The 27,025-nt window shown below is 44.2% G+C and overlaps 1 protein-coding gene across 28 annotated transcripts in view; it reads right to left on the bottom strand.

The window, feature by feature from the left end:
* The window catches only part of ZNF532 (zinc finger protein 532), a 123,072-nt gene that overhangs the window by 83,975 nt on the left and 12,072 nt on the right, over nucleotides 1-27,025 (bottom strand). For 2 of the 28 annotated variants that reach the window (XM_055368250.2, XM_063699273.1), the window contains exon 3: nucleotides 5,361-5,558. The exons of the other annotated variants lie outside the window; for them this stretch is intronic. In XM_055368250.2, the coding sequence (XP_055224225.1) occupies nucleotides 5,361-5,430 (70 nt within the window). In that variant the 5' untranslated portion in view covers nucleotides 5,431-5,558. The remainder of the gene's footprint in view (nucleotides 1-5,360; nucleotides 5,559-27,025) is intronic. 28 annotated transcript variants of the gene reach the window in all.

The following is a 27,025-nucleotide window of genomic DNA, read 5'->3' as shown; positions in this document are numbered from 1 at the left end:
CATGCTGTTAAGGTGTCTACTCCTGGCTGTCCAGTTCTCTGGAAGGGAGGCAGCCTCAGGGAGGGGAGCCAGCGGGCACCCACTGGCCAGGCGACCAGCAAGTCAGCACTAGCCAGGCAGGCTGTGAGAGCAGGGTGGGGTGCGAAGCCAACAGAGAAATCCTGGAGCTCCAGAGGAGATGGGGACAGGGTTCTCCAGAAGCAGCCAGGATGATAAGAGGCCAGTACCCATTCAGGGCAATCCTTAGGCCATGCTAACTGGTGACTCCACCCCCGCAGGTGCACTCATCGTCACTTGTAATAGGTACTGTTGTCTGCTTGTGTATTTGTCTTCTCTCCCTCACTGGTTTAAAGTTCCAGATTCCACTTTGCAAAATTACCCACACCAGTGCTCTCCAAAGAGCAAGTGCTGGCTAAAGAGCAAATGCATCATAGTAAAATATATTAAGTGACTAAAAGTCCTATGTATTTTCACACAGCCCACAGCCTCTACTTCTGAACCAAGAAGATATCGGAGGGGCCTGGACTCAGCTCCCCAAGGCGACTCCTCTGCACAATGGCTCTACAGACACTTGAAAACTGCCAGAGGCCGAGCGCAGTGGCTCACGCCTGTAATCCCACTCTGGGAGGCTGAGGCGGGAGTACTGAGGTCAGCAGTTCAAGACCAACCTGGCCAACATAGCTAGACTCCGTCTCTAAAAAAGAAAAAAAGAAAAGTGCTAGAAGCCAAGAGGAGACGAACGCCACTGATGTGGGCTTCACAACGCCCAGCTCCAGAAAAGAGAAGTTCAGGTCAAACAGAGACATTAAACCAGGGCATAAGAAGGAAAAGAAAGAGACCCAGAGGAAAGGTCCCATCTCGGCCATGGGTCAATACTCTGAAGGCAGAAATAGAAACAGGCAGATGGTTTTTGAATTTTAATATTTTATACATGGCAAGGACTGCCCATGAAACAAGGCTGAGTGAATTCACGAGTTTCTTTCCCTTCCCTCCTGAAACCCTACAAAGATGGCATTAAAAGTATTTTTTTTTAATTTAAATAGGCAAATAGAGACAGGAAGTAAGTGGTTGCTTAGGGCTTGGGGGTTGGGAACTGGGCATCATGGCTAAAGGATACAGGGTTTCTTTCTGAGGTGATGAAAATGTCCTAAAATTGACTGGTGGTGACTGTACAACTCTGTGAACATGTTAAAAATGACTGACCTGTGTGCTTTAGAGAGGCAGGTGGCATGGTATGTGAATTGTATCTCAATAACGGTTACCAAAAACAATATGCTGTGAGAATGGAGTCAAAGCCAAGGTGAGGCATCAACAAAGTTTGGGGAAGAGGAGGAGGACAGGGAGGGGCAGGTGACCGCCAGATCATGAAGCTCCGTCCTAAGGTCTGGTAGGAGGCTGCCATGGAGGTGGGGACGGTCAGTCCTACAGCTGCAGAGACAGCCAGGCCTTGGAGCCAGCAAAGGAAGCAGGGAGCGGGGCAGGGCTAGAAACAGGGAGCCCCCGACCCTGCATCAGCTGGGGAAGCTAGGGAGGAGGGAGAGGAGAATCTCTGGGCTATCAAAGCCCTGGAAGCTCAGGGTTCAGGGCCACAGGGTGAGCACGAGACAGAAACCAGAACAGAGAGCCTGACCTCCATTTCCTCCAGCCCTACAGCCTAAAGCCAAGTTTATCCCCCAGGCAGAAGCATGGACAAGTCTCCTAGGAAAACAAAAGCACCAGTGAAAAGATTCCGGATGCTGACTGCTGCGATCCTCCGATGAGTCCAGCTCCACGAGGAATCACAGAGAAGCCCCTGGAGGACAGGCCGCAGCTGCGCAGACAGACCTCCCGGGCAGCTCTCCACAGCCTCATCCCTAAACAATCACCAGATGCATGGGAAAGCCTCTAGACAAAGAGATCTGAATCAAAACAAAAATCGAAAATAAAGAGGACAGAGATGCTACAAGGAGAGGAAGAAAAGAATATATGTACAATTAGTATCCTCAGAAAAATGGACAGGAAGTTATGAAGGAACTTTTGGAAATTATAAATATTAATAACTGAAATAAAAGATAAAATAGGTGAAACAACAGAGTCAAGGAAATCAAGATCTCTCCCCAAGAGTATAACTAGAAAATAAAGACAGACGATAGAAGAGAAAAGGTATGAAAATTAAAAGTTCAATACAGCTGGTCCAACATCTGACTAAAAAGAGTGTTTCAGGCTGGGCACAGTGGCTCACGCCTGTCATCCCAGCATATTGGGAGGCCGAGGTGGGCAGATAATGAAGTCGAGAGATTGAGACAACCCTAGTCAACATGGTGGAACCCTGTCTCTACTAAAAATACAAAAATAAGCTGGGCGTGGTGGCGCGCACCTGTAGTCTCAGCTACTCGGGAGGCTGAGGCAGGAGAATCGCTTGAACCCGGGAGGCGGAGGTTGCAGTGAGTCAAGATCGCGCCACTGCACTCCAGCCTGGGTGACAGAGCAAGACTCCATCTCAAAAAAATAAATAAATAAATAAAATAAGTGTTTCAGAAAGAGAAAATGCAGAGAGGACATTATTACAGAAATAATACAGGAACATCTCCCAAGACAAAAGGAGACAATCCAATTGAAAGGGCCCCATTAGGCTGCCAGAAAAATAGAGGATGCCAAGTTAAATCTGAATTTCAGATAAACAAATCATCTTGTAGTGTAAGGATGTTCCACTGTTTATCTGAGCATCTTGTATTTTTTATTTGCTAAGTCTGACAACTCTCTACCTCTGCTGGCCCAATACAAGAGGTGGAAAGAAGTCCACGCTGGAGTGAAATTACAGAGCTCCAAAAAGCGAAGCAGCAGAACCAACAATCACACAGTCACACAGACTCGCTGTGTCCGGACTCTATTTTAAGAGGCTTGCCACTGTGAACGCATGGATCCCCACAGCAATCTACGCGCACTCAGCACCTGTGCCTCCAGACAAAGGGGGCTCTGCCCCGGCCTGCGTGGTAGACAACCCATTTCTCTCCAGCACTGAAAGCCAGAGACTATGCTTCTCAGTCTCATGGGAAACTTTTGTTTCATTCCCTTTTAATTTTGGAAACTGGCCGAACAAAGGAGGAATTCTGGGAAAGACAGGTCAGTGGGGAAGCGGGGGGCATGTATGTGCAGATCACAGCCCCTGCCCTGGGGTACCAGAGAAAAAGTGGGTGTCTAGGCAGGACAGGCTCCCTGATCTCCCCAGCACAGATGGTACAGTTTTGGGGAGGTGCTTAGAAGTGCCTGGAAATCAGAGAATCAAGGTGTGAGGGAATATGATAAAATCACCCTAGATGGAGACAGGCTCCTAGGAAGCTTGAGCTGCCAAGACTACACCTGGGATCAGCGGGTCTAGCGCGGCATTCACGCTGGGCTGTCGGGGCAGATTCCGGGGCCTGGCTCAGGGCTGGTCCAAGTGTGAGGCTGTCTGTTAGACTCTGGTCTTCAGGGAGAGTAGGCTGCAAGGCCCTGGGTGAACACAGGGGCCAGGCCATAGACAGAGCTAGATTTGAACCCTTTAAATATTTAGGCATATCATATATACCTTGTAAATATTTAAATATACCTTTTAAATATTTAGCCATCTGGTCTCCATTAGTACTCTTGCCCCAGGCCCTACAAACATTAAAGGTAGGCCTCCGAGCCATTATGATGATGGTGGTGATTATTCCTATTCTATAAGACAGAGAAGTTTAAGTGTCTTGCTCAAGGACACGTGGCTAGTGAGCAAGAGGATTCTGCCTCCACAGTCCAGGTCTGTCACCTTCTCTCTGACCACACACAGTCAGCAGGTACTATCTCAAATGAACAAGTCCAAGTTTAGCAGTGTAAGCACATTATTTAGAAATAACAGAACAAACCAAAAAATTCAAATTCACTGCCTAAGGGAATTATGATGTAAAGTACTATTTTTTTAATCTATGTACATGTATTACTTTGACAAAAAATTTTAAATTGTTGAAAGGAGTTAAGTAATAATCTTTATTCATTTATTTATTTACTTACTTACTTATTTATTTTTGAGACAGAGTCCCACTTCTTTGTCACCCAGGGTGGAGTGCAGTAGCATGGTCTCGGCTCACTGCAACCTCCGCCTCTGAATTCAAGCGATTCTCCTGCCTCAGCCTCCTAAGTAGCTGGGATTACAGGCACCTGCCACTACTCCTGGGTAATTTTCATATTTTTAGTAGAGATGGGGATTCGCCATGTTGGCCAGGCTGGTCTCAAACTCCTGATCTCAGGTGATCCGCCTGCCTCGGGCTCCCTAAGTGCTGGGATTACAGGCGTGAGCCACCGCGCCCAGCCAATCTTAACTTTACATCTCTTCCCTCGATGTAAACAACTTAAAAATTGCTCTGCTCTTCAAGTCTCATTCCTCCAGAACATAAAATATACTCATCATTTTTCCTAATGCCAATCTGTCATGATAACTAATCCTAAGGTTGTTGCTGCATTTAGTGCATTCTCAAAACTGTTTACAGTGAAATACAGCAAATTCTATTATTTGTCAGAAAATGTTCCATAATTGAAAACCCAAAAACAGTCATTTTAGATTGCAAAATCAGGTTTCGTGTATATGTGAAAGTATTATTCAGTGTATTTTTCTTTTTTAGGTCTTTTTCCCCCCAACCTCAATGCATTTAGAAGAACCTTGCTCAGTCCAAGTTAAAAATAAAGGGAAGGCAGCAGGGGGAGCTTTAAGTATTCAACTACTTTATATTCCAAAAAGCTACAAAACTTACAAAATTATGTGCTTAATGCAGAAACAGAGCAACTGTTCAGTCAAACTGACCATATATCTAAGAGCACACACACCTAATGAAATGTTCATAACAATCCCCCCCACCCCTGCTAACCAAGACCAGAATCAAAGAGAAATTCCAAACCTGAGAATATTTTGTGAGTCTGTTCAAGCCCCGGGGGAAGAAACAGAAAGAGAAGAGAAAAAAGCTTACAACCTAAGACTAGACCCCAGAACAAAACCACAGCCCTTTGAAGAGCGCAGTCCATACAGCCTTTCATGCCTCTACCTTGCTGGGCTGCCTGCTTTCAAATGCATGGTCACATGGGACAGGGATCTTGTCTCCCTACTTATTTTGCCGATTTATCTTCATCTGCTCCATTTGTCAGCCTAGGCTATCTTCCTCCTGTCTAAAGCCCCTGAAAACACCTCCCTCTACTGATTAATCCTTCCAATCGATTGGGCTTTTCAACATTTATGTCCGTCATGTGGTGGTGTTGTTTTACTTAAAAAATACCTCTACAGAAAGATCTGAGGTGGTTTATAAGAAGAGAAACATAAATAAGGCCCAAATAGGGTACAGAGGGAGAGGAATAAAAAAGCTGTATTGTTATACCTTGATAAACAAATAGCTGAGTGGGCGGATGGACAGACGGATGGGTGGATGAACAGATGGACAGATGCATATGGCTGAAGACATCCCAAGCATGTGCAGCAGCCTCTTTCCCCACCTTCCCAGCCCGGACATGGGTGGTGGCTTGACTGGGTCACAGCAGATTGGCCAGATAAAAACTGCTGCACTTACTTGAAGTGCCTAGAATAGGCAAATTAAGAGACAGGAAGTAGAAGAGAAGTTACTACAAGCAGGAGGAAGGTGAGAAGGGAGAGTTATTTATTTGGTTCAGAGCTTTTTTTGAAGGTGATGGAAAAGTTTTACCAAGGGTAACATATTTCATCTCACTGAACTGTACACTTATGGTTAAGATGACAAATATTATGTATATTTTACTTAAAAAACAAACAACAACAACAAAAAACAAACACTGCTAGATTTAACAGGGAAGAAAGTTACACTGCACTGAAAAGCAAAGATCTGGCTGGGTGACGCCCGTAATCTCAACACTTTGGGAGGCTGAGGTGGGAAGATGGCTTGAGGCCAAGAGTTTAAGACCAGCCTGGGCAACAGAGTGAGACCTCATTTCTATTTTAAAAATTTAAAGTTAGTGAGGCGTGGTGGCATGTACCTGTGGTCTCAGCTACTTGGGAGGCTAAGGTAGGAGGACCGTTTGAGCCAAGGAGCTCAAGGCTGCCAGTGAGCTATGATCATGCCACTGCAGTACAGCCTCGTCGACAGAGTGAGACCGTCTCAAAAAAGAAAGTGAAGATTTGAGAAATGCACTGTATTCTAATGTCTGGCACCCTTTATGACACCTTTTGGGAAATGGGCTGATAAATACCAGCAACATGCTAGCAACCTTTAGCAACAAGGAGTGTGAGGGGTGGGGAGCCCCGATTTTTAGCCTTTGCCCATTTCTGTGACTTAGATCCTCCCACTGGGATACATTTCAAGCTACTAACAAGATGTCCTGGTGGAGCTGGGAAGAGACACGTACGATATAGACTGGCAGCCAGCCTCAGCCAGCTCCAACAGGCAGGCACGTCCGTCACTGTCTCCCAGAATGTTTACAGACATTAGGAACAAAGGAGATCTTAGGGTCAAATGGTTAAACAAAGTTTAAACTGGTTTCTTTGCCACAAGAGTTCCCCAAATCTTTATCCCCAACCCATTTTGAGAGCTTTAATATATTAAAGCACATTTTGAATCACCAAGAAGGGCTAGAGCATAAGATACTTATCAAATCTATCTGACCTCTGGACTCTCTTTTCCCTAACAGCATCTGGGAGGTGTACGTGCCCTTTTGGGAAATACTGCCTTAAAGACATGCGTCTGTTCCTTTGCAGCCAAACGTGAGACAGAGGCTGCAAGCATCTAGAAGACGACGCAGCTACTGCTCAGTGGAGGGCCACCAATACCATCTGTGACTGGCACCCTGGCAGAAAATCGAAGTTGGGCAAGCCGATTTAGGTCAAACTTTAGCAACAATTTACACAGAAAAGCCCAATGAGAGCCTCTGCCAATGGCTCTGTGCCACAGGGATAGGGGGAAAAGAAGGAGAATGGCTCAGGCACAATTTCTTTTGGCTCTTCCTGTGGGATAGTAACTTTTCTCTGAGTTCCACAATGCTTTTTCTTCTAAACTACAGAGACAAGGCCTATGTTGCCCAGGCTGATCTTAAACTCCTGGGCTCACATGATCCTCCTGCCTTAGCCTCCCATGTGCTGGGACTACAGGTCACCATGTCCAGCTCCCAAAATGTTCATGTACATTAATCTCTAAATATTCCAAGTAGACAACAACATTAACCTAGAAAATATGCTAAAATATTTAGAAAAATTGACAGGGTAGTTTGTTCGTAAAATGCCAAGTAGTGCCTGAAAATCGAGGATGGCTTCAAGTCTAATGAAAACAAGGTGCATAAAAGGAAGATCAAGACCACACAAAAGGCAAATGATTAATTACTTCCTTAGGGAAGAATAAGGAGGTCAATATTCATAAAGCCTAGCAAATTAATACCCACAACGAGCCATGGTTTACTGGATTTGATTAGTAAGAACATCCTTTTCACTTATTCCATTATTTAAACTCTTCCTAGACCAAGGAAAGTCTATTTTCTTTTTTTTTTTTTTTTTTGAGATGGAGTCTCGCGGTTGTCACCCAGGCTGGAGTGCAGTGGTGCAATCTCAGCTCACAGCAACCTCCACCCCTCAGGTTCAAGCGATTCTCCTGCCTCAGCTTACCGAGTAGCTGGGATTGCAGGCGCATACCACCACACCCGGCTAACTTTTTTGTATTTTCAGTAGAGATGGGGTTTCACCATGTTAGCCGGGCTGGTCTCAAACTCCCGACCTCAAGTTATCTGCTCACCTTGGCCTCCCAAAGTGCTAGGATTACAGGCATGAGCCACCACGCCCAGCCGGAAAGTCTACTTTCAATGGCAAGATGAAAATCATATATTTATGCTCCTGTGCATAAATGCTCTGAAGAATGTAAGACAAGTGACAGGCCACAAAGAAAGGCCACAGCAATCTACCACAAAGTTACGCCAACACAAAAATGATGCCAGACACATCTCTTCCTTCTCCCCGTAGTTTGAGTCTAGAACCAGAAGAACATGGTGGTTCTTCTATCTCACTACCACAGACAGTAAATACAGGACAAGCAAAGAGCCACAATCAGCCCAGTGGGGAGATTCAGGAACCACCCAACTGATCCACAGTCAGGTAAAAACGAGTCACCATTCTACCCCCATGTAACCACTGCTCTCTCTGGCTTGTACCCACGAGAAGCAAAAGGCAAACCTTTAAATATCAAAATATCAAGCCAACCATTTCACAGGTGACAAGTTAGCTCCTAAGCAGTCCTAACAGATCAATATAATAACCATGTGGGTCCAAAATTCACATAGCTTCCCAATTATCTCATTTCTTTCTTTTTTTTTTTTTTTTTTTTTGAGACAGAGTCTTGCTTTGTCGCCCAGATTGAAGTGCAGTGACATGATAACGAGTCACTGTGGTCTCAACCTCCCAGGCTCAAGCGATCCTCCCCACCTCAGCCTTCCCAGGAGCTGGGATTACAGGCACAAGCCACCACATCCGGCTAATATTTGGTATTTTGTAGTGACAGGGTTTCGCCACAGCCACGTTGCCCAGGCTGGGCAAGCGATCCACCCATCTCAGCCTCCCAAAGTGCTGGGATTACAGGTGTGAGCCGCCACGCCAGGTACCAGGCAACTAGTTATCTCATTTCTAAAGCAAACTATTAACATAATAATAGCAACAAATTCATTGATTTCTAAATCAACTCACAGACACTTCTAATTATTCTTTTTTTATTCTTTAAAGTACATAACACCCTTAATCCCAGCACTTTGGCAGGCCGAGGCAGGCGGATCACCTGAGGTCAGGAGTTCAAGACCAGCCTGGCCAACACATGAAACCCCGCCTCTGCTAAAAATGCAAAAATTAGCTGGGTGTGGTGGCACACGCCTGTAATCCCAGCTACTCGGGAGGCTGAGGCAGAATCGCTTGGTCCTGGGAGAGTGAGGCTGCAGTGAGCTGAAATCGCGCCATTGCACTCCAGCCTGGGCGACAGAGCAAGACTCCATCTCAAAAAAAAAAAAAAAAAGTACAAATCAGAAATTGCTGAGTTGATAATCTGGAGTAACTGACTTGCTCTCAGTTAATTGACAAGCATTCCTTGGGACTTTCTTTGCAGAGTACTACAGAAACAGCAGTCACAGATCTCATCATTTCACCCACCAGCAGCAGAAAACTGAATTCTCTTGTATGAGTTCTACTGCAGTAATGATGGTTCCCCTCCTGTCTCTGCCACACCCCCACTTGGGGAACCTTCAGCCAACAGAACCTCTTAGATTCAAAATCTCTACAAGAACATTGCTTCTGCATCACAATTGCTCAAACTTGAATGCCAAAGTAGCATCGTTGTGAAGCGCTTTATTTAGACGACAGGCTGCCCTTTGTTCAAATGTACCTCTTTCATTCCTGGATTTTATTATGGGTATTACGTGCTCTTTGCCAATGCTCTAACACCCAGAAGTATAAGCAACAGAAACCAAAGGCCTCTGGGAGGCCTCCTCACCAGAGATCAACTGGTAACATTTGGGATTCAGATTTCTAAATGCATACATAAGCATAAATATACATACACATATATAGGCATTTTCACACTCAGCAACGTATCACAGATACCGTTCCAGGTCTACAGGACTTCCATCAAATCAGACACTCCGTGTCAATTCAACAGTGTTTTCAAGAGTACCCTTTAAATTTAGATTGTGATATTCTCCAAAGAGAGTTTAAAGCCAAAGCAAGTAACCACAAGAACAACCTTTCTTCATAAATTCTTACAAAAATAACTCTTAAACAAAAAACAAAAAAACCCTTTGAGACACAGTGTTGTGTTTCACTCTTTTGCTTTAAAATCCTGAAGATATATGTTTAACTCACAATAAAATGAAAGATGAGAGAAATGGAGACATTAAAATAATTTACTCATGCGCTTAAATCATAATTTTTATGTTTAAAATGTCTCCAAGAATACCTTCTGTCACTCTATCCATCAAGATACTATATATTCTTGATTTCACAGTAAACCAGCCTTGCTTATGGGTGAGTGCGGGCTGGTATTTTAGCACTTTTACTTTCATTTTCCTAAAGGATCTTGGCCTGAAGGAAATGTTCTATTCCAAATAATAAACTACTTCCCCCAACTCAAGGTAAATGTGAACCCAGGAGTTTATCCAGCTTTAGGAGGGAGGGCAGACTGGCATAGCCTGGCACTTAGTATCACACCAGGGTGGGAAAGAGGATGGCACGTTCAACAACAAAACGAGGACTGGTCAGAACAAAGAAGGTTAACCAACTTTCTAAGAGACCCTTAGTCAAACTCATTATAAATAAATTCCTATTTTAGGTAAAAAGCTTAAAACACATGCAAGAACACAGACCAAAACTAACAGTAAAAAGTCTTTTTAATCACACTTACAAAGCATGATCCATTTTACCTGATTTTTTTAAATGTTCGTAAGTACAAGCGTCCCAGGTTTCATTCACTCATTTTTGAGACAGTTTCTCTGTGTCACCCAGACTGGAGTGCAGTGACATGATCTCGGCTCACTGCAACCTCTGCCTCCTGGGTTCAGGCGATTCTCATGCCTCAGCCACCCAAGTAGCTGGGATGACAGGCGTGCGCCATGATGCCCAGCTAATTTTTGTATTTTTAGTAGAGATAGGGTTTCGCCATGTTGGCCAAGCTTGTCTCAAACTTCTGGCCTCAAGTGATCTACCCACCTCAGCCTCCGAAAGTGCTGGGATTACAGGCGTGAGCCACCAGGCCAGGCCTCCAGGTTCCTTTTAAGAGGAAAGAGAGAGGCCGGGCGCAGTGGCTCATGCCTGTGATCCCAGCACTTTGGGAGGCCGAGGCAGGCAGATCACAAGATCAAGGGATTGAGACCATCCTGGCTAACATGGTGAAATCCCGTCTCTACTAAAAATTACAAAAAATTAGCCAGGCATGGTGGCACACATCTGTAGTCCTAGCTACTCGGGAGGCTGAGGCAGGAGAATCGCTTGAACCCGGTTAGCCCGATACGGTGGCATGCGTGTAGTTCCTGCTACTCAGGAGGCTGAGGTGGGAGGATCGCTTGAACCCAGGAGGTCAAGGCTGCAGTGAGCTATGATAGCATCACTGCACCCCAGCCTGGATGACAGAGGCCCCGTATCTAAAAAAATAGTTTAAGAAGGAAAAAAAAAAAGGAAGGAGAGGAACCATTTACCTACCGGGAAGAAGAGGTGAAGAGGTCTGAGGAAGAGGAAGAGGTGGAGTGGAGGAGGAGGAAGAAGAAGCTACAGGGCAGGATGGAGAAAAAGAAGGGGAGAGGAAACAGACTGGGCATACAGTCATGTTACAGTGACTGGTGAGAATACAGGTAGTACTTAATAAGTAATTCACATATCCTTCCTTCCTTTTTAAATTTCTCAAAAAAAAAAAAAAAAATGGGCGGCAGTTAGTGCAAGGACAGAGGGAAAAGAATTCCTGTAACAGAGCAATGCGGGGTCATTGGGATTTTGGCAAGGAGATACCAGGTACAGTTTAAGGTTTAAAAAAAAGAAAAAAACCCAGAAGTCATTAAGGAGATAATGATGGAACCACCTTTATATCAAAAAAAGAATAAGGATCAAACTGGAGTCAAAGACACAATAACGGCCCTCTGGGTAGAAGAAAAGCAAATATTTAGATAAACCCAGTTGTAACAGTTAAGTACTAACCAGGGTACTTAATTTTACTTGAGAGTTTTATATATATATATATATATATATATATATATATATATATATATATATAGTGTGTGTATATATATATAGTGTGTGTATATATATAGTGTGTATATATATAGTGTGTGTGTATATATATAGTGTGTGTGTATATATATAGTGTGTGTGTATATATATGTGTGTATATATATATATAAAACTCATATATATATATATAATGTGTATATATATATATTTTTTTCCTCCCCAGGCTGGAGTGCAGTGTCAAAATCTCGGCTCACTGCAACCCCCACCTCCTGAGTTCAAGTGATTCTCCTGCCTCAGCCTCCCAAGTAGCTGGGATTACAAGTGTGTGCCACCATGCCCAGCTAATTTTTATTTTTTTTTCTTTTTTAAACACAGTCTCACCATCTCCCAGGCTGGAGTGCAGTGGCGCAATCTCGGCTTACCACAGCCTCCACCTCCCGGGTTCAAACGATTCTCCTGCCTCAGCCTCCTGAGTAGCTGGGACTATACAGGTGCATGCCACCACACCTGGCTAATTTTTTATTTTTAGTAGAGGCAGGGTTTCACCATGTTGGCCAGGTTGGTCTCAAACTCCTGACCTCAGGTGATCCTGCCTTGGCCTCCCAAAGTGCTGGGATTACAGGTGTGAGCCACCGCGCCTCGCCAAATTTTGGGGTTTTTTTGTTTTTTGTTTTGAGATGGAATCACACTCTGTCGCCCAGGCTGGAGTGCAGTGGCGTGACCTCGGCTCACCGCAACCACCACCCCCCGGGTTCAAGAGAGTCTTCTGCCTCAGCCTCCAGAGTAGCTGAGATAATTTTTGTATTTTTAGTAAAGAGGGGGTTTCACCATATTGGCCAGGCTGGTCTCAAACTCCTGACCTCAAGTGATCCGCCCGTCTCAGCCTCCCAAAGTGCTGGGATTACAGGCATGAGCCACCACACCCGGCCAAGAGTTTGTATTTCTTAAACACCCGCTCCACTTCTGGAAAAATATCCTTTTAAGTAGAAAGTACAAGTTAATATAAGTGCTGTTTTCTTACTAACTGTATTTTACAGAAAAAGTACAAGTACATGGATATGTGTTATATGGCTCAAGAAAGACAATCTGATAAATTTCAGGTACACCTGGAACAAGCATCCCTCTTTATTTGTGGCAGTTACCTCCAAACAGGAAGTGCCTAGGGAGGGTTTATTCACCTCTATCTAGCTAACTTCAGAGCTTTTTAACTCTGTGTTAACTACGTAGGCATACATATCTAAAATGCTTGGAAAAGAGAGAGAAAGAAAATCACGGAAAGAGAAAACATGATTTGTAAGGGGTTTGGGGGAGAAGTACACTGAATATTCTAAATCTGAAATGCTCCAAAATCCTAAACTTTTTGAGTGCCAAATTAACACTCAAATGCTCATTTGGAACTTTCAAATTTTGGATTTTTAGATTTGAGATGCTCAACTGGTGAGTATAATGTAAATATTCCAAAATCTGGAACAAAAAAACCTAAATGCTGGTCCCAAGCATTACGGATAAGGGATACTCAGCCTGTATAAATTATATATATATATATATATATTTTTTTTTTTTTTTGCCTTCCTTGGAGACAGAGTTTCGCTCTTGTCGCTCAGGCTGGAGTGCAATGGTGTGATTTTGGCTCACTGCAACCTCCGCCTCCCAGGTTCAAGCGATTCTCCTGCCTCAGCCTCCCAAGTAGCTGGGGTTACAGGCGTGCGTCACCACACCCAGCTAAATTTTTGTATTTTTGTAGAGACAGGGTTTCATATGTTGGCCAGGCTGCTCTTGACCTCCTGACCTCAGGTGATCCACCCGCCTTGGCCTCCGAAAATGTTGGGATTACAGGCGTGAGCCACTGCACCCGGCCATATTTTCATTTCTAAAAAGAAAACTTACAACGAAAATATCTGATTTTATATTTATAAAATTAGAAAACGTGACATTGTACATTCTAAGTGATTCTTTACTTTCACATGGAGTTAACGGATTTAATATTTGACTGATTTGCAGTTTGCTAAAATCACATGAAAGTTCCAAAATGCTCAATTTTCCTTTATTAATGAACTATTTGAAAGTTTTATACTGTCTGCCTATGTAAAATAAAATACTCATGATGATTGTGGTTTATTATTCAACTGAGTAAATTCTTTTAAAATATATTAAGTTTTCATAATTTAGATTAGAGCATAATCCCAGAAAATCCTTAAAGATATGAAGTTCTGCTCCTTCCATTTTCTGAGAACTAGAATAGGAGAGCAGTTAGAAATAATTTATGAACGCAAAGCTCTAATCTAATAAAAAGATGTTTGGGGAGGGCTCCTTTAATTCCGCAGGAAAAGCCATTGGCATATTATTTCTGCTCCCCTCCGCCCCGGGGGACGCAGGGATAAAGCAGCTTTCACAAAGCCCGGCTGCCTCAGTCACTTCCTCAGGAAGTGGCACTGACCGCAGCTCGCCCCGACTCGGTGTGGTCTCCAGCCTTCAGATAGGCCCTAGGATTGGGAAGAGGACACTAACCACAACCAGCAATACTGCCTAGTCCTGCATGACGGTCCCTCCTGTGAGCGTGGGGGTTCTGTTTTGGTTTGTGGTTTTGTGTTAAGCCCAGGTGGAAGATGACAGGTCACACAATGATGCAGCAGACTACCCATTTTCTTTCTTCCCCTCTTCTCCCACCAGACCACCCAACTGACCCCAAACACATGAGAGGCAGAGGGCTGCATCACCCCGGAAATAAATATGCATCGAACAAGAACCAAATTAAGCAACTCCAGCCAATTCACATGACCAGTGTTTTCTTTTTCTTGCTCAAAAGTCAAAAACAGAATTGTGCTGACTTGCTGTGAGCGTGAAGGTTCTTGAACAGTGGAATATCTACTTACTGAATATATAAAGCCTCCAAAAATACCTGCCCCATGTTTCTCTTCAGAAAACAAAATGTACATTTAAAGGGCAAGACTGCCCTCAGGTTAGCATTTCAAAACCGTGGTTCTGCACAGAAAAATTCAAACACAGAAGAGTTTACTAAATACCAAACCACTGCAGGAGACCAGAAGGCCTGGGTTCTGCCCAGGGACCCTCAGGCCCCTACACAACTGTGTTACGGAATAAGCCACCTAACAAAGCTATCAGAACTCCATCATCTGCCTGTGTTCCCTCAGGGTGTTCTTCATTTCACCGCCAGGAAAGCCTTAGGAACCAGGTAATTTACCAGAGCTGACCATCCCTGCAGGTATCTGGTAAAGGACAAGTGAAAATGAGCTCTGGGCAGGGCTTGCCCAGGAACGTACTGAGATTACAAGCTAATGAAAGCCCTGCCCAGGAACGTACTGAGATTACAAGCTAATGAAAGAACATCTCCAACTAAGGAGATTACTACAGGATAGTCTCTCTCTAATAGCATACCCACAACCAATAAATTCTAAAAATCCATATAGAAAAAAACCTACTCTTCCCCTAGTTATTCCTAAAGAAAAATGGGCAAGGCCTCTATGTGCTATATCTGGATGACATGTCATTGATCTCAAGGCATAGGGGCAATGTTTTAAACCACAGAAATAAAATCTCCCAAACTGAGGATCACATGTACAAAAACGTTTGGTGCACAGTTATTTGTAACATAGCAAAGCACTAGAAATCATATCCATGACAATGGTACATAAACGATTATGTAACAATCACGGTACATCCTTTATTTTTCAAATTGTGGTAAAAATACACATAGCATAAAATTTACCATGGTAACCATATCTAAATGCACAGTTCAACAGTGTTAAGTGCATTCACATCGTTTTTGGCACATTCCTTTTTTATGGAGTACCACACCCTGATTAAAAGTGAGGTTAGAGTCACTGTAAGTACTGAAGTGGAACAATCAAGATTGAACATTAAGTTAAAAAAAAAAATCAGGTCACAAAACAATACATACACTACCTTAAAATAAAATAAGCATACGTTTTTATATTTAAGCATATAGACACGTAAAATTCCTAGATACATAAAACTGAATGAAAGGGCCAGGTGCGGTGGCTCACGCCTGTAATCTCAGCACTTTGGGAGGCCAAGGCAGGAAGATCACTTGAGGCCAGGAGTTCGAGACCAGCCTGGCCAATGTGGTGAAACCCTGTCTCTACTAAAAAAAAATACAAAAATTAGCTAGGCGTGGTGGCACACACCTGTAGTCCCAGCTACTCAGGAGGCTGAGGCAGGAGAATTGCTTGAACCTGGGAGGCGGAGGCTGCAGAGAGCTGAGATGGCGCCACTACACACCAGCTGGGATGACAGAATGAGACTCCGTCTCAAAAAAAATAAATAAATAAATACAGTAAAATTCATAGAAAGGCTCAGAAGGATGCCACCACAGATCCTGACCCCCAGCTTTAAAAGGCTATGAAACGGGGTGAGGGAAATTTTGAGCTTTTACTCTCTACTTCCAACTTTTTTTTTTTCTTTTTTTGAGACATTGTCTCGACCCAGGCTGGAGTGCGATGATGCGATTTTGGCTCACTGCAACCTCCGCCTCCCGGGTTCCAGTGATTCTCCTGCCTCAGCCTCCCGAGTAGCTGGGATTACAGGTGCCTGCCACCACGCCCAGCTAATTTTTGTATTTTTGTAGAAACGGGGTTTCACCATCTTGGCCAGGCTGGTCTCGATCTACTGACCTCAAGTAATTCACCCTCCTCGGCCTCCCAAAATGCTGGGATTACAGGCGTGAGCCACCATGCCCGGTCCAACTGTATTCTTCTAACACTAAAAAGAATTTTTTCAAAATTCATCCACATAAGTGTAGGTTTGCATTTTCAAAATCTCATTATGTGCACAAAAGGCAGGAGGTGGAAATTTAAATTTCCTACAAACTTTGAAGGTCATAATGTATATCTGTAAATGAAGATAATAATAAATTTCCTACAATCATCAATCCTGGCAATTCTGTCAAAGGTACTTTTGTACAAGCTCTGTTTTCCACTGGCTATACGTTCTTTTAACTTAACAAAAAAAAAAAAAAAAAAAAAAAACACCCAGCCGAGCTCTGTGGCTCACGCCTGTAATTCCAGCACTTTGGGAGGCTGAAGCAGGCGGATCACCTGAGGTCGGGAGTTCGAGACCAGCCTGACCAACATGCAGAAACTCCGTCTCTACTAAAAATACAAAAATTAGCCAGGCGTGGTGGCACATGCCTGCAATCCCAGCTACTCAGGAGGCTGAGGCAAGAGAATCGCTTGAACCCGGGAGGCGGAGGCTGCGGTGAGCCGTGATCATGCCATTGAACTCTAGCCTAGGCAACAAGAGTGAAACTCCATCTCAAAAAAAAAACCAAAAAAACAAAAAAAACCCTTGTACTGGTAGCTTACTGATTCATCAGTGAGTTTATAGAAATACTGAAACGGTCTAGGCTAAACCTGTCACTTTTAATAAACCTCAGGAAAATCCATGATAACTTTTGCTTGAAACGGGTTATTCAAATAGTTTCACAATGAGAAAACAAGAAAAAAATTATAAATTTCTTTACTGTTTAGATACAAACTGCCTTTTTTCCCCTTAATGAAGCATGTTTGATGAATTTTAATATTTCAAAACTAAGAAGTTACTTATCTGTGTGAATACTAGTAACAAGAGATTCCTGGTTTGGGAGGAAAATTCCTCATACCAACTTTAGAAGCATTCCTTTGGCATTGTGTAAGTACCATGCTTTTTAGTAGCATCTCTAAAAACTGTAGCTTCAAAATATTGATTTCCTACATTAGAAGTGATGTTTTGAGTATAGAAAAAGAATAACTTCAAAGTAATTTTCCTTTGTCACCTGAATAAGCCTTCTACATTTTTGTGCGTAAGTCCTAAATCCTGCACAGAGGCTTTTGTCCCTGAAATGCTCCGAACTATCAGCAATAGTCGCTGCTGCTTCTGATTTACTTTGTCAATTAAAAAAAATTTTTTTTGAGACGGAGTCTCACTTTGTCACCCAGGCTAGAGTACAGTGGTACAATCTTGGCTCACTGCAACCTCCACCTTCCAGGTTCAAGCGATTCTCCTGCCTCAGCCCTCCAAGTAGCTGGGATTACAGGAGCACGCCCAGCACACCCAGCTAATTTTTGTATTTTTTAGTAGAGACAGGGTTTCACCATATTGGCCAGGCTGGTCTTGAACTCCTGACCTCAGGTGATCTGCCTGCCTTGGCCTCCCAAAGTGCTGGGATTACAGGCGTAAGGCACTGTGCCCGGCCAAATTTTTAAATTTTAAGCACTAAATTTAAAATATTAATATTTGCAAACACTTTTTGAGACTTCCAGCATTAGAAAACGCAGAAGAGAAAACTAGTAGCTGAAGGTAACCTACTTCTCTGGGGATTTTACAGGTCCACGAGGCTGACTGGCTTGCTTCCCTCAACAGAGGTCTTTCTTTTGCAATTTTCATCCCCTGAAGTTTTGAAGTATTGTTCTTACTACAAGGCCTCAAGTCAGTGGCTCTCCACTGGGATGACCTATCACCCTTAGCAATGTCCAGAGACATTTTGGTTGTTCTAACTTGGGGGAGGAGGTATGCTATTGGCATATAGTGGGTAGAGGTCAAGGATGCTGCTAAACATCCTAAGACACACAGGACAGCCCTCCCCACAACCAAGAATTATCCAGCCCCAAATGCTAACGGGGCTGAGGTTAAAAAACTCTGCTTTATGTGAGCAGGGATGCCTTGCCTATATCACCCTATCTTCCTCCCACCAATACTTAATCCTACTGGAATCATAATAAAACTGCTTGCTTAGGTCATCCATGCCAGAGCCATGTCCTAGTATACAGACAGTAGCAATCCTCTGTTCCGGCCAACCCTGACCCTGGCCCTCTCCCATTAATTGAGGGAGTGGACAAATAGGCTCCCTGCACAGGTATCACAGCTGTTCTCATCCTCCAAAATGATGCCACTGGCTAATCATGAAACAATTCTCACTAGATACCAAATTCACTTAAAACACTTTCGGAATTCTGAAACAGTCCTTTTATCTAAAAAATATGTCTGAAAGTATCCCCCACAGTGATCACTCACAGAATGCCCACCGTCATTGACTTTAAAAATCCATTCATTTAAAAGTTCTCTTCCTGGAGTAAACAGAAAACAGGAAAAAAACACAGAGACAGAGAATTAATTACATCAGTATATCAATCATTATGTTACATTGAGAAGAGGATGGATGAAACCCTCTGAGTCTTCCTCACAAGGCCCTCTCTCAGTTTTCATTAATTTCATCAAAGACACCAACAGCTTGGAAGAATATTTACCCAGGAATGTTCCTCCTGTTACTAAACTTTCCACCCAAGAAAGGGGAAGAAGGGGTTCTACAGTCTAGGAATTTGAGAAATGTTAGATTAAATACACACACACACAGCCTGATTTCTTTTCTCAAGGCTTCTCAGAACTTTCCAGAGCTAACATGTACCTCCAATGTGAATCTTCAAAGTGGGAATCCAGGGCTTTAGTATTACCCAAGCTTATCTGATGCTGGAATCTTTCAGGATGAGATATCTCTGGGACAAACGTGAAGCCGGGTTTAAGAAATTATTCTCTTTGGAGACTGGGGATGGTGTCTCACACCTCTAATCACAACACTTTAAGAGGTCAAGATGGGAGGATCACTTGAGGCCAGGAGTTTGAGACCAGCCTGAGCAACAAAGCAAGACCCCATCTCTACAAAAAATAAAAATAATAATTAGCCAGGAATGGTGTTGCACGCCTGCAGTCTCAGCTACTTGGGAGGTTGAGACAGGAGGATTGCTTGAGCCTACAGGTTCAAGGCTGCCATGAGCGGAGATCAGATCACTGCACTCCAGCCTAGGCAACAGAGCAAGACCCTGCCTCTTAAAAATATATTCTCTTTAGGAACTGGTTTTAGGAAACAGGCATGCAACCTATAGTTATCATGTGAGGGAGGTGCTTCCAGCCCATTTTCCTGACAACTCTAACTCCATGCTTTTCTTGGCAGTACTTCCTCTCCAGACACACCTCTGCATCAACCCAAGATGACTTAAGGAAAGAACAAGTTAACAAATCTCCAAATATGGACGGAGAGCAAGAATGAAGTATTTCTAAAGAGACTCCACCTAAAGTTTCATGCCATAGAAATGATTATAAAAACTATGTTCCCAGCTTGGGCAACATTGTGAAACCCCGTCTCTACTAAAAACTGAAAAATCAGCCACACATGGCAGCGTGCACCTAATAGTCCCAAGCTACGCAGGAGGCTGAGGTGGGAAGATCACCTGAGCCCGGGAGGCAGAGGTTGCAGTAAGCTGAGACTGCACCACTGTACCCCAGCCTAAGCGACAGAGCAAGACCCTGTCTCGAAAAATAAAAAATAAAAAACCTTGTTTGATGGTTCTAGAAGTATTTCCAAAAAGAAGCTATTTGTATTGTAAAATGCACACAAGTAGGCACACATATATACTGTAAAGGAAAAACAATGAATAAAAGCAGCACAAGATCTCTTAGTGTTTACGGACATTGAGTAGCTATAGCCACATCAGTCTCCTGAAGCAAGAAATGCCTCATGGCTCTTGAGAATAGGAGAAATACTGGTTGACCTAGCAGTGGCTTTGAACGTCAAAGATATCTGAGCCTGCCACCAATTAGCTATAAAAATGACACCTATAAACCACAGGACACTGTAGGTGATTAAAAGCATGGGCTTTGTAGTAAGACAAACTGAGGTGAGCTCTGCCTTTTAGAAGTTACAAAATTCTAACCAAGTGACTTAACTTCCATAGGTGATAACAAGACAGATGTCCTCAAAATTTACAACCACCACATGCAATATGATAAACAGCATCCTCAACTTACGTGCCCCTTGCAGACACACAACCCAGCAAGGTCTTTTAAGAAGTAAAACAGGCTGGGTGCAGTGGCTCACGCGTGTAATCCCAGCACTTTGGGAGGCCAAGGCAGGATCAGCTGAGGTCAGGAGTTCAAGACCAGCCTGGCCAACATGGTGAAACCCTGTCGTCTCTACTAAAAATACAAAAAATTAGCTGGGCTTGGTGGCAGGCCCCTGTAATCCCAGCTACTTGGAAGGCTGAGGCAGGAGAATCACTTGAACCCAGGAGGCAGAGGTTGCAGTGAATCACTTGAAGGAGGCAGAGGCTGCAGTGAACCGAGATCACGCCACTGCACTCCAGCCCGGGCGACAGAGCGAGACTCTGTCTCAAAAAAAAAAAAAGAAAAAAAGAAAAAAGAAGCAAAACAGATGCAGAACAGATTTTTCCTATCTTCAGTGACCTGAAATTAGACCACTGTGTAACCAAATATGTTATAGCTCAATTTGAAACTTCAAGTGAAGTCAGTAATATCCTAACACTCAAGATTAGAAGAGAATTTTTTTAAAATTCTGAGCCATCTAAATCAAAAGCAGTAAAGCCTAATCACAGTATTACATCAAGTGCTAAACTATGTGCTTAATCTTTTCCAAAATTAACACTGGCCAGATAAACCAGACTTGCATTTTGCCAGATATATACCTCTGAGGGGCCCCAAACACACACACACACACACACACACACACACACACACACACACACGCACGCCTATGAGAGGGCTCAAATATACATCTATGTACCTATAAAAGACCCTGAACTTTAGGTTTGAACAATTCCACCAGTTATTTGGCCAAATTTCCTACCTTCAGTGTCTCAGTCCAACAATTATTCAGACAACCAGCATTTGCTATGCATTTATGGAGCTAATACTGCAAGCCAGACATACTGTTTTTGTGATTTCTGAGTAAAGAGAAAACAGAAAAAAGATTCACTTTCCACACTCAAAAGAGCTCATCCACTCTGGCAATTGTATTAAAGAACGGTAAAGGTTACAGACTTCAGGGTCAGAAAGACCTGGGTACAAATGCCAACTCCAACCTAGCCTTGGCATATCCATTAACCTCTCTGAGCCTCAAGTTCCTCAGGAATAAAGTGGGATAATAAGATGACCCACTTTTCGGCGTTGCTCTGAGGCCTAACGACTTAGATCTCAAAATGGCTCCAAATAAACAGAGTTTCCTTAGCTGCATTTTACCAAGGTGACCAAGTCACCCGTTAGCTCATCTTCACTGCAACTCTTGCTTTTCATCATTTCTTAACAAACAAGTGTCTATCGAGCCAGACAGCTATGCTCAGCGGCCTCTGCACACTTTCTTCTCCTGGTAAGTGTTCCCACCATTCCCTCTCTGGATCACCTTTCTTTTTTGTCCAACTCCATCCCTCTCTTTTCACACTTCCACCAAAACATCTTTTTCAGAACCTCTATTTGGATCCAATCCTTCCCTTTTTTGTATTCATCCTGTCCTTGCCCCTAGAATCCACGTAAGCATGTCAGAAAACAGTGTTAAAAGTTAAGGACACAAATCCAATTTACTTACAGGTAAGTTCCTTTCTCACAATAATGAATTAAGGCAAAGCTACAAACTACACCCCCAAAACAGTACAGTCAAGTAACAACTCTGTGCTCAAGGCTGTAAGGAGAACAGACGAAAGATGGAATGAACGAAGGAAAATCTACCCCTACCACTGAAAAAAACAATCGTTGGCCAACAGTGTTGTTTTTAATGTATGAACAAGAGTACGTGCTATACAAAAAGGCAGCCGCCAACAGCCGGGCATGGTGGCTCACTCCTGTAATCCCAGCGCTTTGGGAGGCTGGGGCAGGTGGATCACAATGTCAGGAGTTCGAGACCAGCCCGGCCAACATGATGAAACCCTGTCTCTACTAAAAATACAAAAAAATTAGCCGGGCGTGGTGGCAAGCGCCTGTAATCTCAGCTACTTGGGAGGCAGAGGCAAGAGAATCCAGGAGGCGGAGGCTGCAGCGAGCCGAGACTGCACCACTGCACTCCAGCCTGGGCAACAGAGCGAGACTCCCTCTCAAAAAAAATGAAAAAGGCAGCCGCCACTTGCATTGCCTTTTTGCCGCCAGCTTTTACACTTACCCAATAAACATGCATAGCTCACTTCTCATTGACTTTACTCATTTAATTAATTGTTTTGCCAATGTCTGAACAAAGATTTTTTTCTCACAATGACATTCTCTAGAAAGCATCACATTTTAAAATGAGGAATGCCTTGGCCAGACACAAGAGATGCTAATGTATCAGATTTGCCTCTATGGCTCCTACTGTAGCAGGCCCCGCCGGGCATGTCTCACAACCCCACTGGCCACCTTCACTAAAGGCTACTGTCACCTATTTAGGGCTAAGAACAAGAACAACCTGCCCTCCACAGCTGATTAGACCAGGCCCAGTGAGATTTTTGGCCTTGAGAACTGCAAGTAGGACAGAGGACTACAGGTGATGTCCACTAGTATTTAAAATGAGGACATGGAGACACAGGGGCTGTGGAACAGCATTGTTTGCCCATGTGTATAGGAAAGAAGTTCTACTAAGGGGGAAGCAAAAGAGACAACCAAGGGCATGTGGTCCTCAAAAGAATGCGGAGTAAGCTTAGTGCAAGATGACGCTTGAGTTCTTGATGTCAGGTCCTCCTGACAGCTGCTAACCCTGGGCCTCAGAATGAGCTGCCTTTCTTACTGCATAGCTTGATCATGTCCTACAAATCATGCAAACTCTAAACAATCTAGTCTTTCAGAGCCTTCTCGTATGAACTTTGCCAGGCAAGGAGCTACTGCCTCTCCCAGTGCACACCCCTCACCTCAGCCACCTGGGCCACGGGGGCCCTTAGTCACCACTCCACGTGAAGGCTGGGTGAAGTTGGCTCCGCTTCAGGCTGCAGTTATCCAGTGATCACTGGAACTGGTAGCTCATATGGTCTTCATTCATTCACCAACTCACTCATTCATTCCATGGTAGTCCTTCAGGGGGCCTCTCCTATCAGCACCACAGATCACAGATCTCTCGGACTGCCGACTCCTGCCATCATGCACTTGTGCATGGCCATCTGTCCTGCATCTGTATGTGTTCCCGTCCTTGCCTATTTCACCGGACTTGTGCCCATCATCTTTGGCCTTCTGATGTCCTCTGAAGGTCTACCTGCCCAGTGGTTTTTTTTTCGTTTTGTTTTTTTTGTTTTTTGAGATGGAGTCTTGCTCTGTCGCCCAGGCTGGAGTGCAGTGGCTCAATTTCAGCTCACTGCAACTCCTGCCTCCCAGGTTCAAGCGATTCTCCTGACTCAGCCTCCCGAGTAGCTGGGAATACAGGTGCATGCCACCACACCTAGCTATTTTTTGTCATTTTAGTAGAGACTGGGTTTCACCATGTTGGCCAGACTGGTCTCGAACTCCTGACCTCTATTGATCTGCCCACCTCAGCCTCCCAAAGTGCTGGGATTACAGGTGTGAGCCACCATGCCCAGCCAACCTGCCCAGTCTCTGACTCTTAACTTACCCTGACTCTTGGCATGCTATGGCAACATTCTGCCCTAGCCACATTCTAAACTCACCCCCCAACTGTGACTAACTTCCATAGTTCCACTTCCTTCCTCCAGGGCTGGCCCCACAGCCTTGACCATCCTTAGGACACACCCAACCTTGTCCCTATTCTTCCAAACCCCACTCCACTCCCCTTCCAACAATCTGTGATTCCATAAGGGCCACACTCACAGGCCCAGAGCCGATACTGTCACCATGCCAGGCACAGGATTCTGCACAGCACAGGGAATTGACAGACTTAGCCAATGATTAATAAATCCAATTCAATGTGCCAGATTCATATAACACAGAACTCTCAGTGCCCGGATGTCCAATAAGATCTAAATTTCAACTAGAATTTCTGTGAAATGGCAGACTTTCTTGTAGAGAGATGGGGAAGTTAAAACTGACCTCATGCAACAGACATTTATTTATTGCTATAGCTGATTTAATCAATGTGCCTTCCCAAAGTAAAACAAACTCACTAAGTAAAATTCTCCAGTCTCTTACATAAGAGTTTAAACATATAACACAGTGAACTCCTTCCTGCAACTCAATCTCCTGTTTGGTCCAGGCCCCAAGGCAACCTTCCCCAGGACAGCTTCACCCAAGGACCCAATGGTGGCTGTCTCCATCACATGCTGGAGAGGTGATGTGACTAGCCGTTTTCCAACACTGCTACATGAAGTGACTCTTCTAACCCCCGTTCTAAGGAAAACTCCCAAGTCACCTCTATTCCTCATCAGGCAAGGGGGCAGAAACGGTGGCAGGCTAACTGCCTTAAGTCCGCATCTCTCACTGGATACTGAATCCGTGAACCAAACATAGCACAGTCACTTTTCTTTTCTGCTTTTTTTTTTCTCGAGACAAGGTCTCTCTGTTGCCCAGGCTGGAGTGCAGTAGTGTGATCCTAGCTCACTGCAGCCTCTAACTCCTGGGCTCAAGTGATCCTCTTGCCTCAGTCTCCTAAGTAGCTAGGACTACGGGTGCACACCACCACAGCCAGCTAATTTTATTTCTTGTAGAGACGGGGTTTACCATGTTGCCCAGGCTGGTCTCAAACTCTTGGCCTCAAGTGATCTTCCCACCTCAGCCTCAGCCTCCCGAAGTGCTGGGATTACAGGCGTGAGCCATTGCACTAGGCCCAAAGTCACTTGTCTGTGCTGACCTAAGGCCTGACAGTCTTCATGAAGTCATAACAGGCACCTCTGCCACATCCCCTGGATGCAATCACAATATTAAAATTATTTTCCATCTTATCAGACTACAAGTGTCAAAGGGATCACAATATCAAAGGTGGAGTAATGCAGGAACGTAGGAAGAGGAATAAACCCAGGATCCAGTCAGATCCTGAGTACTCAGAAATTAGCATTCATGCCAGAACTGGGCATCTGTGATCAAAAAAAACAGTCCTGGCCCCCATGTCTGCTCCCTGCTAGCATCACATGCCAAGCTAGAGGGTAAGTCCCTGTGGTGTCAGGGAAGGCCTGGAGAATCTTATCGCTTTGGAAGCAGAGAGGAAGCAGGTCCGAGACCAAGGAAGGAGCAGAGAGCCTTGCTACTCAGAGCGTGACAGGCCATGAACCAGCAGGGTCAACGGCACCAGGAGGCTACTTAGAAATGCAGTCCTGGGCCCATCCCAGCCCTACAGAATCATTATCTGCATTTTAACAAGATCCCCAAGTGAGGCTGGGCGCGGTGGCTCACGCCTGTAATCCCAGCACTTTGGGAGGCCGAGGCGGGCAGATCACGAGGTCAGGAGATCGAGACCAACCTGGCTAACATGGTGAAACCCCGTCTCTACTAAAAAATACAAAAAAAATAGCCGGGCATGGTGGCGGGGGCCTGTAGTCCCAGCTACTCGGGAAGCTGAGGCAGGAGAATGGCATGAACCCGGGAGGCAGAGCTTGCAGTGAGCCGAGATCGCGCCACTGCACTCCAGCCTAGGCGACAGAGCGAGACTCTGTCTCAAAAAAAAAAAAAAAAGAAAAAAGATCCCCAAGTGATTTGTATGCAAACTAAAGTGTGAGAAATACACTCTAGACGACAGGGGCTCCCGAGAGGTACGGAACACCAGCAGCAAACTGGAGCTTTTACACGGAAAAGATGCACAAAGTGGTAGAAACAGAAAAGAATTTCAAAGCTGGCCAGACCCTGGTTCAAATCTAGGGTCAATCACCTACTAGTGGAGCATTCTTCAGCTGGTCACTCAAGCTGTGAGTCTCAACAGGAATGTGAAGTATAACCTTACAGGGGACAGTAAGTATAAGGCATCCAGCACACAGCAAACCTGTGATCAATACTGGTTCCCTTTCCATAATGAAGCAAACACCAACCCAGCGTGGCTGTGTAGACCTGTGATGGAGACAGGTGAATTAGGAACACCTAAGAGAGAAAAAGGGGCCAAACTAGCACTATCTTTGATAACAGAAGGAGAGACTCAATGTTATCAACAAATATGAATACTGCAGGGCACCAGAAAAATTTCATTGCTAAATTTATTTGAATGTCCACCCACCATTCCAGAACAGCATTGTCCAAGGGAAGTATAACAAAAGCCACATATCTAGTTTTACATTTTCTAGCAGTCATATTTTAAAAAGAGGAAAAAAAGGACTTGGCACAGTGGCTCATGCCCATAATCCCAACACTTTGGGAGCCTGAGTGGGAAAGATCACTTGAGTCCAGAAGTTTGAGACCAGCCTGGGCAACACAGCAAGACACTCATCTCCAGGAAAAAAAAGTTTTAATTTTTTGAAAAGGAGAAAAAAGGGGGGGAAAAGGTGAAATAGCCAAAATGTTATGAATTCAACATGTAACCAATATAAAAAACAAGATTTTTTTTTTTCATTACATCTTCAAAACCTGATATGTATCTTATACTTACAGCTTATTTCAATTAGGATTTGCCATATTTCAAGTGCTCAGGAGTCATATGTGGCTAGTGGCTAC

This window comes from Gorilla gorilla, chromosome 17 (genome assembly GCF_029281585.2).
Source record: "Gorilla gorilla gorilla isolate KB3781 chromosome 17, NHGRI_mGorGor1-v2.1_pri, whole genome shotgun sequence".
Lineage (NCBI taxonomy): Eukaryota > Metazoa > Chordata > Mammalia > Primates > Hominidae > Gorilla > Gorilla gorilla.
The sequence above is the reverse complement of the archived record's forward strand: the minus strand, read 5'-3'. Positions and strand labels throughout refer to the sequence as shown.